The following is an 11,723-nucleotide window of genomic DNA, read 5'->3' as shown; positions in this document are numbered from 1 at the left end:
CCTGGAGAGCCGCAGGACATGCTGGCTTTTGTTTTCGCCTTAATACCAGAGACCGATACAGACCCAAGAAACCAGGTGAGGTGACTTAACTGTGTAATCGACTTAATTGATCAATTAAGTGCTGAGTAACCTACAAAAGCCAGCGCACCCTGCAGCTCTCCAGGACAAGGGTTGCCGACCCCCTGGGTTAGGCCGGTCTTTTTGGTGATATGGTTTTGTTAAATTGTGTGTGTCTAACAGAAGTTGTTTTGAGCCTCTTTGGTTAGAGAGTGTCACACTTTCTCACCTGGAAGAGCTCTCGGTGTAAACACTGGCCCATCCGCTACTGCTGTGGATGGGTCTGAGTGGCAGTACAATATGGCTCTAACTAAGGGGTTTAGCACAAGAAAGGAACCTATAGTAAAGACTATGAGATTTTATGCTGCAAAACTACTTTCTTGAAATAAAGGCCACAACTGAATCAATTTAAATTTAAATTTCTAAAGTATCGCAGTTTTGTGATGAAGGCGGCTGAAGGAAAATGTATTAAGGGCATAGGCACATTTAGGAAAATGGTAAAACTCCACTATTTGGGGTACGCTTTAACACGCTCTGTGTCTCCGCTCAGCTTGCGTGACCGGTCCTTAGCTTTATTTGCCGACCTGAGCAGATTTGCCGGGATGGGGCGTGAGAGGTGATTCTGCAACAGTGGCGTTTCCTTCACGGCTGAAGCTGCTGCCTTTGCTTTAGAATGTAAAATAATTTGTTATTTTGCTGACGCTTTTATCCAACGTTACAGTTGCAATTTTTCAAAAATCTAATTTTAAAATCTAAACTCCGAATTGCTCTGCCTCCGGCCTTTCTAGTGTTAATGCAGCAAGTCTGTGGGCTGTGACAGGTACCATCGCCACTCCGCTGGCATTCATTTGCATAGCTGCAGCTGTTCCCCCCAGCCAGGAACAACGTGACAGAGCGGCAGGAAAAGCAAGCAGACTCTGCTAGATTTAATGTCTTTTTTTCATCGATTCATTTCTTTCATTGCGACACGTAATGGGAATACAGGTGTCGTGTAAATGTAGCCGAATGATAGATGGGTATTTCAAGATTCCAGATCTGCGCTTACTTCGGTTTTGACCGAAATGAAATCTGACAGTGTTTTTTAAGCACCCTGTATAACGTTGGGAGCTGTGCGATGATAACCCCTATACAGCGCTGAGTCACATATGCTAATAAAGAAACATCAATCATAACTCAGGCTTAGTGGTTCCTCACATATTTTACTGTTTCTTGAATGGATAAGTTGGTGGCTGGTGTACATTTTTTATGTTTCCATCTGCGTATTTCCCCTTCTGTGAGCCTAAATAATGACCCTGGTGGGACTCGAACCCACAACCTTTGAATCACTCCCCCATTCATGCCTAGAAGTCCAATGCGCTATCCATTGCGCCACAGAGCCACAGGACAAGTCCCTGAGGTGACGGTTTAAGGGCCGGGGTTAAAGGTTCAGTCTATTTCCGTGCACACACACACACTCTCACACACACACACACTCACACACACACGCACACACACGCACACACACACACACACACACACACACTCACACACTCTCACACACACACACTCTCACACACACACACACACACACTCTCACACACACACACACACACACACACACACACACACACACACACAGACACACACACATGCACACACACACACATTTCATGTGTTTCACATTTCATTGGTAATGAGTAAGTTATTCATGGAATAAAATAAGCGGATGTTTGCTGTTTTCTTGGCAGGTCGAATAAATATTTGTTTTGACAACTAAATTAAGGCTGTCCAGTCATATTGTGATTGGAAATTAAATTGTAGGAATGTTTGAATCCCTCAAAGCACCTCATGTGATTAGTTTTTATTACAATTTCCTATGTGTGGTGTTAAAGGAAATGCCCCCTTTGAAGACATCCAATAGCACAAGCGTGTGTGCAGTCAATTACTTAATTCGTTTTTTTGTTGCACCTGTCAGAGAAATTAAAACAGATGAGCATAGAAACAGACATTTTTTTTTTTTTTTTACAAGATAAAACCGGACCGGACATTATATTGTCTGTTCAGGACCACAACCCGGACATTTAGAAATGACTAGATAACCGGACATTCTTGTCAAGAACCAGGCATCTGGCAGCCCTACAGTAGCCCGAATGAGACAGCGTTTAATACTTCAATATGAATATCTCTACACCAAAGGAATGACCTCTGACCCTTCTCCCAGGGCCCCTCTCGTCCTCGCCTTTGATGCCATTGGCTTGGCCCAGAATCACAGAAAACCCGGCAGACAGATGTCTGGGTAAATTCCGCGTTAGCCCGGAAGGCTTGGACCGGAAGGCATGAATGGGACGCAGAGCAGTGTGCGGGAAAACTAGCTAAATTCACACAACCACACTGAGGAAACACACTCACACACTCACACACCAACGGCAATTGGCTGCCATGCAAGGCACCAACCAGCTCGTCAGGGGCATTTAGGGGTTAGGCGTCTTGCTCAGGGACACTTCGACACAGCCAGGGCGGGATGGAACCAGCAACCCTCCGACTGCCAGATGAGCGCTCTTACCGCCTGAACCAATGATACAACTGCTCTTACCAATGTCAACCCAGCATCCCCACCAATCAGAGGCCCAGACCATCGCCTTACCGGCCTATCTGCTGTCCTCACACATGCCTGACCTGTGATTTGCAGTTTAGGAAACTGCATGACATTGATCATCTATCTAGCAGTAAATTATACAATGTACAGTGTTTTATGGCGCAGATGTTTCCATTCAATTACTGATCCACTAACAATGGCTTAGCTGGCCAAGCCTCACAAGATTTACAGCACGATCTATGGTGCCAACAGTTTAATATCTTTTATATTAATTAAGCGTGAGAGGACTTCATCTAGCCCTTTGAATGCACAGCCCTAGATCAGATTCCACTGCCTCACATTTGTTTTTTTACTTGCCTTGAAGCAGGGATGGACACCTCCAGTCCGGGAGGGCCGGCCTGTGTGCTGGTTTTTGTTCCAACCTATTACCCTTGTGTTAGTTCTCGGACAGCTCTATGAACTACACTGGTTCACTCCTGCACTCGAGCACAGTGAAATCTTTAGGATACATACGCAGTTTGTGGCTGTAGCTGGTTGTAAATGTTCAAGATCAAGATATGATTGAGTTCATTCATTAATTTTGAGATTAATTGAGGCCAGAAGTTGGCACAAAATCCCGAAGCTGATCGGCCCTTGTTGTGCAACCCTGCCCGACAGTTAGTGGCTAAGTGGCACATACAGTACAGGGCAGTAATGTGATGTGTAATGTTGGCAGTTGACAGTATTTCCCACAGTCTAAGCCAGCTCAAGGTGCGCCGGCATTGACTAACCCTTTAAGGTGTGAGGTCACAAATATGTGATTAGAATGCTCTTAACTGAACATTCTAATGCTGACGATGTAACAATCGGTACTGGTAACCAAAGGCACTGGGGTTCTAGAACACTTACTTAGAACAAAAAAAAGAGAGAAAAAAACACAGCATTCCCAAAGAACCGATGCTTGAAAGGGTTAATCTGGCCGTGTGGGATCTCTGAGTCGAAGAGCAGCCGGGGCATGTGGGAGAGAGAGGCTCAGTGATGGACCCCAAATTGGTTCATCACTCTGGACCAGCATTGTGTTAGCTAAGTGTTAAACATTGGTTGAGACAATGCCATGATTAATAGCACTTACTGCAGTAATTCTACCCATGACAGGGTTCTTGAAACCTCTCATTTTCAGCCTTAATACTGGGCCCATCTATGGATGTCAGCAATCCACTGATCAGCTAAGAACACTGGGATCTTTTCACAGTAATTAGGGATATTTTTAAAGTCCCTGTCATCTTAAGGTACAGGATGTCTCATTAACACACACACACACACACACACACACACACACAAACATGCAGAGACAGACCTACCTTAACTTACTTATGGAAAATAAGCCCCTGTCATCTCCAGAGAAAACATCAAGACAGAGGATGGCTCTTTAACGCACAGACACGCATTCGCAGACACACAGACATTAGACACGCACACACTCGCACTCACACACACACATGCACATACACACAGGCATTAGACACACACACAGACAGACCAGACAGACAGATGGACAGGAAGAAAGATGGACACACACACACACACACACACACACACACACACACCCACATACAAAGCCTTTCTTCAATGAACTTATAATCAGAAGGGAAAACAATATGGGTGCACCACTCTTCCCATTGTTTCTCTTTCACTAATGCTACATATCCTGCCTCTCCTCGTGATCAGTTCAGAGTCGATTCTTCCTTTGTCTCCTCACTGTTTTTGCCCGAGAGAGGTGCACTAGAATTTCACAGTTTGCACATTCCCGTGCCTACCGTGTAGGCATTGTGTGCACACTGAAAATAACTTTTACAAAGAGCATTTCAACTGGAACAAACCTTTTGTTTGCAACCTATCATTTTCTCTTTGCATATTGCGCTATAATTAGAATGATTAAAAAGGCTGACAATAAATAGTAGTCTGTAGATGCTATTCAGTTCTCGGCTGAATTCCCTTCTCTGTGGATGCTGTAGAAATAGCATTTTCCCCTGAGAAACGCGGAGGCAAAACCAGCAAAATGTGTTATGTGCCTCAGACAGCCATGAAGATTATTATGATCAGTTTATTCCTGTCTGCATCTAAACTCGGTCCTGGGGGGCCGCTATGTATGCTGGTTTTCATTCCAACCACAATCAAAATCCCTGAATTTTAGGTCTGTTAACTTCTCTAACTTGTCATGTTTAGAGGGAATATTTACCCACCTAAGCCATTGTGCTATACTGAAAACGATTACATAAAGAAAAATTAACTGATCAAATTAAAGACTGAGCTGAATCAGCAGGTTCCTAACTGCTGAAGGCATGGATACCTGGCCATGAAAACTAACCCAGATAATGAAGAATACAAACCACAAATACAAACAACATGATAATGAGCCAAACCTCAATTCTGTTAATAAGTTGAGGGAACGAATTATGAAAGAACTCAAACACCTATACCTACCTAACACTGAAAATATACTACCACATTTTATGCAATTGTTTGCAATATACGTAGCACGATAAACAAAATTTGAACATGTGGGACTTTGATTCTTCGTGGCACACCAGCGAACACACAGCCCTCCATAGCACTGAGTTTGAGACCACTGTGACATCACTGCTCATTCTAATAATGACAGGATGAGCACGCATGCTTCTGTCTGTAATTGAACTAAGCCTTCCAATCGGATTACTGTCGCTGTTGTATTTTAACCAGTCCTCTTTGGACACATTGGGCAGCTCTGGTGATTTGCGCCAGAATGAGGAGGACGGAGGACGTATCACAAAAACATCGGCTGCGTCCGGAATATGCACACTGCGCACTACACACTATGTAGTATGTATGTTGTCATTCAGCGTACATAAGGTGTCTTTGGTGCACGAGTAAAAGCACAAGTGGGATTTTCAGACATACTACGTCATCACAGAACGCCGCCGTTTCGAGCACAGTGCGTGCTGGTAATGGCAGCGAGTTGGTGTGACTTTGTGTGACAAAAACAGAAAAAAAAGCATTTAAGACTTAGATGTATCCATTGATTTTAACTATCTTCTGCGAAGCATTTACATTGTTTGACTGTTTTGCCCTCCTGACTGCTTGGGTCACCAGACCCAGTGCATTGTGGGATACGTGTGCCAGCGTAGTGTCCAGAATTCACACACTATGATATTTCACAGAAGGTATTGTGACGTCCGGGTAGTGTCAGCACGCTATTATATGTAGCTATGGTTTCCGACGTGCTAATACTATTTTGGCATTCTAATCAGGAGGATGCAGCCAATCATTGATGAGACTCAGGGGCAAATGCATTGCATTGGGAACCAATCGCAGCACAGGCTGTTCACACATGCAGGCTTCATGATTTCTGCAGTGTTTTCACATCTCCACTGGCTAGCAGAACTCTGAGGAGCCTGTCTCTCATATACTATGGAGTGTTGGAAACAGGACCTTTGATCACATGTATTGCCTTCTTCAAAGGGCTTGGGTGTGTGTCTTCCACTCTCAGACTAAGGAAGTCTTTTTACTTTCTTATTTCAGTAGGTTTTATTGGCTTGACAATCATATTTGTATCAGCAGTTGTATATTACAGTTGTAGCACTTTAGGATTTTACACAATAAAATAACCCAACCCAAATAAATAAATAATAATAATACACTCAGTGATCACTTTATTAGGTGGACATGTCCACCAGCTTGTTAATGAATATATGTAATCAAGAGGTCAAGAGGTTCAGCTGTTTCAGACAAAATGGAAGAAGAAATGTGATCTAAATGACTTTTACCATGGAATGATTGTTGGTGCCAGACAGAGTGGTTTGAGTATCTCAGAAACTGCTTATCTCATGGGATTTTCACACACTACAGTGTCGACAGAGTTTGCAGAGAATGGTGTGAAAAACAAAAAATATCCGATGAGCAGCAGTTCTCCGGGCAGAAATGCGTCGTTAATGGGAGAGGTCAGAGGAGAAGGGCCAGACTGCTCAAAGCTGACAGGAAGGTTACAATTTACAGATCACAACAGTGGATCTATGCAGAAGAGCATCTCTGAACACACAACACGTCAAATCTCCAAGTGGATAGGAGTTAATAAGTCTAAAAAATGTGTGATAGAGGGCTCAATGGGTAATCTCAAACGCGATAAAATAAACACTGACAGAGAGGACACTAATTAAGAGGAAATTAATCTTATTTGAGGCCTGGGGTGTTTGAAGTGCTCCGTCTGTGTGTGTGTGTCCGTGTCTGTGTGTCCGTGTGTGTGTGTGTGTGTGTGTGTGTGTGTGTGTCACTCACTGTCCCTCTGGCTGTGACAAGCCCTGATGAACTGACCTGTCAGCACTATGCAACTTGGGCTCTCTGCTGGGAGGACAGACAGTTCAATCCCCTGTGGACTTGAGGAATTCTGCATTATCTGTTCCCCCTCTCTCTCCCCTCCCCCACCTCTCTCTCCCTCTCCTCCCCATCTCTCTCTCTCCCCCCCCTCTCTCTCTCTCTCTCTCTCTCAGAAGCTTCTACCTTTCCTGACAGAATGGTACATTTCAATTTTTCAGCAGCCATTGTAGTGGCAGGTCTGTAACAGGATAGACGAGATGAGGGGTCACTGACCGCTGGTATTGATGGCCATATTCTCCACATGCTAACAAGATTAGTAACCATGGACAGAGCAAATGTCAGAGCAGAAGGGCAAAAGGATGGATTGAGAAGCACAGCGAGAGATTTGAGGGTGACTGAGAATCCCCCCCCCCCCCCACACACACACACACACACACACACACACAGTCTCATCAATCACATGCGCAGACAGCAAGCCTCATTTAGCATGGCCCGTGCAGAATGGTTATAACAGTCAGCTTCAATAGTTCCTTTATTAACCCTGTAAGGTGTGACATCACAAATGTGTGATTGGAATGTTCTCAACCGAACATTCCAATGCTGATGTAACAATCGCCAGTTGGCCTAATTGGTAATTGTAAGCAGTGTCGTTCTAGAACATGGAGTTAAAATTGTGGGAAAAATCTTTTCAGAAAAAAAAACGACTGAAAGTAAATGCCAAAGCAGCATTGGAACAGTGAGGTCGAGGAAGTTGAATCGCTTGGTGTGTCATCTGAGAAAAACGTGGTTATTTTTAAAAGCGAGGCCTTTGTTATATAGTAGTTATATCACCGATGTTCTTATAGCCATCCATGTGCATCTTGGCCAACATAGTTAGTTATTGTGCCATGTGATAATTGGAAAATGCCTCAGCGATATTAATCCAATAAACAATACCTCCTACACCTTGCAGTCCTGTAATTCCGTTGTGTCTCAGTCCATTTGGCTGAAGACCGATGTGTCCATTTGTACACTGCTTACATCAGCCCTAGGGTCAGGGGTGTGCATTGGCAACATGACTATAAAGCTAGCCCATCAAGCTGTTTCTGTTCTCATGCAAATCAGCTCAAGCTAAATGTGGCACAAGCTAAATGTGTTTCTTAAAAAGCACTTGTTAGCGAATCGGTTCTAAAACACTAATCGTAACACGGAATGTGCGCAGACCTGTAACCTGTGATGTAAAGACGATTACTTTTGATAACATCTTCACGTTTCATGTCGATTTATTTTTTAAAGGTTGGAACATTGCTTAATGAAGGGCTGGGTGTTGCACTGCAATGGATGGCCACTGTCGTCTTGTGGGCCCTTTATTTTCCAAAAGTTTGGCTCATCGTATTTGGTGTATTATTTTACTTCATGTGGTGCTAGGAATACAATTCCCCAAGAGAAGTTGAGAAAATATTTGCAGGATATTTATATAAGCACTTATCCTGCTTAAATATGTCCGCAGTTCTATAAGTAGCGTCTTGTTCAACTGAAGAGCAGTAGCTTATAATTTACCGGGAGTCTTCCACTGGAAAACCTTTTCTCTGAATTTCGTCGAGTGGCACCCAGACCAAGCGGAGACGGTGTTCGCTTGTGTCGGGATTTGCGGTTAAAATGCGAACGCAAATAGCACTCGCAGGGCTTGGAGCCGGAGGGCTCCTTTTGAGACCGCTTTGCAGCAGGGGATTCTGGGCCAGCGCACCCGATACTTTGGAGGTCTGGGACAGCTTCCTCCTCCCCAGCGAGCTCACAGATCAATCTGCTGAACTTCAAGTCGGGCTGCTGCTCCAGAAACGGGATTGATCGCTGTCTGGAGCTCCGAATCGCACCTAACAAGGCACTGTACGCAACGCTTTAAAGGAAGTCTCGGTTGGCTGGATATTAAAGGTGCTTATCTACTGTGCACGGGATGAGATCCAGCCATCAGCTTCACTGTGTTTGCCATCCCAAGACTGCTCAGTCTGACCACACGGCTAAAATACTCTTTCAAATATTGTCATAATCAAGTCGGCTTTCACTGACGCGAAGAAGCTAAACATAATATTTGCATAGCACTGTTCAAGCATTAGTTACTGAAAATTCCTTAATTTTGGCCGTTACTCTGAGTAAACCCGAATGATACTGGGAATAATAGCTACAATATTTTTTCGTGTTTTATACTCTCTCTTTCTTGCTCTCTAATTTCTTCATCCTTGTGATTTATAGGAGTTGATGGTTTTTCGGTGCCTTGTGCTGTTTTGTTTTAGTGTTTTAATAAAGGGGTGTTAAAACTGTCTCCCCTCACCCCTTCTCCCTCTCTCTCTCCCCTCCCTCTCTCTCTCTCTCTCTCTCCCTTCACCCCTTCTCCCTCTCTCTCTCCCCCCTCCCTCTCTCTCTCTCTCTCCCCTCACCCCTTCTCCCTCTCTCTCTCCCCCCTCCCTCTCTCTCTCTCTCTCTCCCCTCACCCCTTCTCCCCCTCTCTCTCCCCCCTCCCTCTCTCTCTCTCTCTCTCTCTCCCTTCACCCCTTCTCCCCCTCTCTCTCCCCCCTCCCTCTCTCTCTCTCTCTCTCTCCCTTCACCCCTTCTCCCTCTCTCTCTCCCCCCTCCCTCTCTCTCTCTCTCTCTCTCCCCTCACCCCTTCTCCCTCTCTCTCTCCCCCCTCCCTCTCTCTCTCTCTCTCTCTCCCCTCACCCCTTCTCCCCATCTCTCTCCCCCCTCCCTCTCTCTCTCTCTCTCTCTCTCTCCCTTCACCCCTTCTCCCTCTCTCTCTCCCCCCTCTCCCTCTCTCTCTCTCTCTCTCTCCCTTCACCCCTTCTCCCTCTCTCTCTCCCCCCTCTCCCTCTCTCTCTCCCTCTCTCTCTCTCTCTCCCTTCACCCCTTCTCCCTCTCTCTCTCCCCCCTCTCCCTCTCTCTCTCTCTCTCTCTCTCTCTCCCTTCACCCCTTCTCCCCCTCTCTCTCCCCCTCTCCCTCTCTCTCTCTCTCTCTCTCTCTCCCTTCACCCTCGCTCCCTCCAGTATATTATATTGTTTCAGCCATGGCCTGCAGTGGTGTCTATGAAAGGACCATCGAGGAGCTCTGCATGACCAAGTTTAAGTTCGACATGGACGAGTTGGACCAAGGCCTGTGGTGCAGCTGGGAAGACACAATAGAGTAAGTGGGGAATTGGCTGAACTTTCATTAAAGAGGGGGACCTATCCGCGTTGAACAGCGCACTGAAAACGGGACGTTAAAAGCTTGTATTGTGATTGTGCAGCTCTGGTCCTTGGCAGTGAAGTATAGTTTTTTAGGGGGCCTCTACAGAAAAGGTTTGGTCACCTTTTGTTTTAGGAATCAGAATATGGGCATACAATTAAGCCCTCTATGTGAAGATAGATGCACTCCCGGTCATGGTTACCACTGTAAGAATTGTACCTATGGTATATACTGTATATACCAATGTAAGAATTGGACATATAGATATACCGTATATACCAATGTAAGAAGTGGACCCATGGTATATACTGTATACACCAATGTAGCAATTTTGGCAATTAATGAAAAAATGAAATGGAACTGTAAACGGTATTTATATTGACTATTATTTGCATTAATTTACTGTTTATGGATGCCATGAATGTGTTTGTTTCTGTGAAGCACTTGGATAGTGCTATATAAATACAAATGTATTATTATATTATGATTATTGCACCATAGAAGATGGAACCATTGATTAGGAGTGACTTAGGGCATGGTATGTAATGCGGGGTGTATGTGTGACCCAAATAGCATTTGTTATCGATGGCCCCATCTATGTGCCATCCGAACCTTGTCACTTTTTTTTTTACAACTGTGACCTTCTCAGTCTCCCCTCTGTGCTTCCCTGGCACGGTAACGAGCTCTGGGAACGAGGCCGAAATGGATTCCTAGCAAACGAAGGCCCGGCCAGTTTCACGTGCGCGTATGAGTTAAAAAAGTAAAACTGAGCGGTTTGCGTTTCAAAATGCCATTAAATATAGCGCGTGAGTATACCTGAGAACACAGCCGCGCACCTGTAGCTCACCTGTGCATTCGCTTTACTCTTAGAAACGCCTTCTTCCAGGCATGGCTCTGTATGAGAAACACCGCAGGCATTGGTGTAGTTGTTTGTTGCGATGGTGAGCTATTTTCGGGCCGTGCAGTGTGATTTCATGACCTCCCCCCTACATCGAGGCTATAGAGGTGGCATTAACACTGTTTCCAAGAGGAGGATGCAGCTTTAGTCTAGTGGAGCTCTGTTTTACGTATCGCTCTATGGTAAACCGTCGGTATATTTCCACTGTCCCTCCCCACATAGAGACAGAAACTCAGCACTAGCACTTAGATGTTATATGTGAAATGTGCAACAGCAGAAATGTGCGGATGTTGTAGGGGCGACCTGTAGCGTAGTGGTTAAGGTGCATGACTAGGATCCACAAGGTCGGTGATTCGATCCCCGGTGTAGCCACAATAAGATCTGCACAGCCGTTGGGCCCTTAACCCTGCATTGCTCCAGGGGAGGATTGTCTCCTGCTTAGTCTAATCGACTGTATGTCGCTCTGCATAATAACGCCTGCCAAAATGCTATTAATGTGAAGTTAATGTGAAAATGTTGACATTTCCTGCATTTCAGGAAATTTTTTGGCTACAAATGATGAGCAAATTTTATGAGCAAAAAAAGTACATGTTAATACATACATATTACTGGCAAGGGGAACAATTTTATATACCTATAGGGTACCGTCCCAGCAACAAGCATCTGTA

The 11,723-nt window shown here is 44.9% G+C and overlaps 1 protein-coding gene and 1 non-coding gene across 2 annotated transcripts in view; one reads left to right on the top strand and one right to left on the bottom strand.

Annotated features, from left to right (window-relative positions):
- LOC133125084 (receptor activity-modifying protein 1-like) overlaps positions 1-11,723 on the top strand; it is a 45,644-nt gene that overhangs the window by 12,794 nt on the left and 21,127 nt on the right. The window contains exon 2 of the mRNA XM_061236801.1: positions 9,980-10,115. Coding sequence (XP_061092785.1) covers positions 9,980-10,115 — 136 coding nt within the window. The remainder of the gene's footprint in view (positions 1-9,979; positions 10,116-11,723) is intronic.
- On the bottom strand, positions 1,345-1,435 carry trnar-ucu (transfer RNA arginine (anticodon UCU)). The gene is given in 2 exon segments: positions 1,345-1,380; positions 1,399-1,435. It is a non-coding gene; the product is annotated as a tRNA-Arg (tRNA).

Source organism: Conger conger, chromosome 3, assembly GCF_963514075.1.
Source record: "Conger conger chromosome 3, fConCon1.1, whole genome shotgun sequence".
In the NCBI taxonomy this organism is placed as follows: Eukaryota; Metazoa; Chordata; class Actinopteri; order Anguilliformes; family Congridae; genus Conger; species Conger conger.
This window is presented reverse-complemented; position numbering and strand designations above follow the sequence as displayed.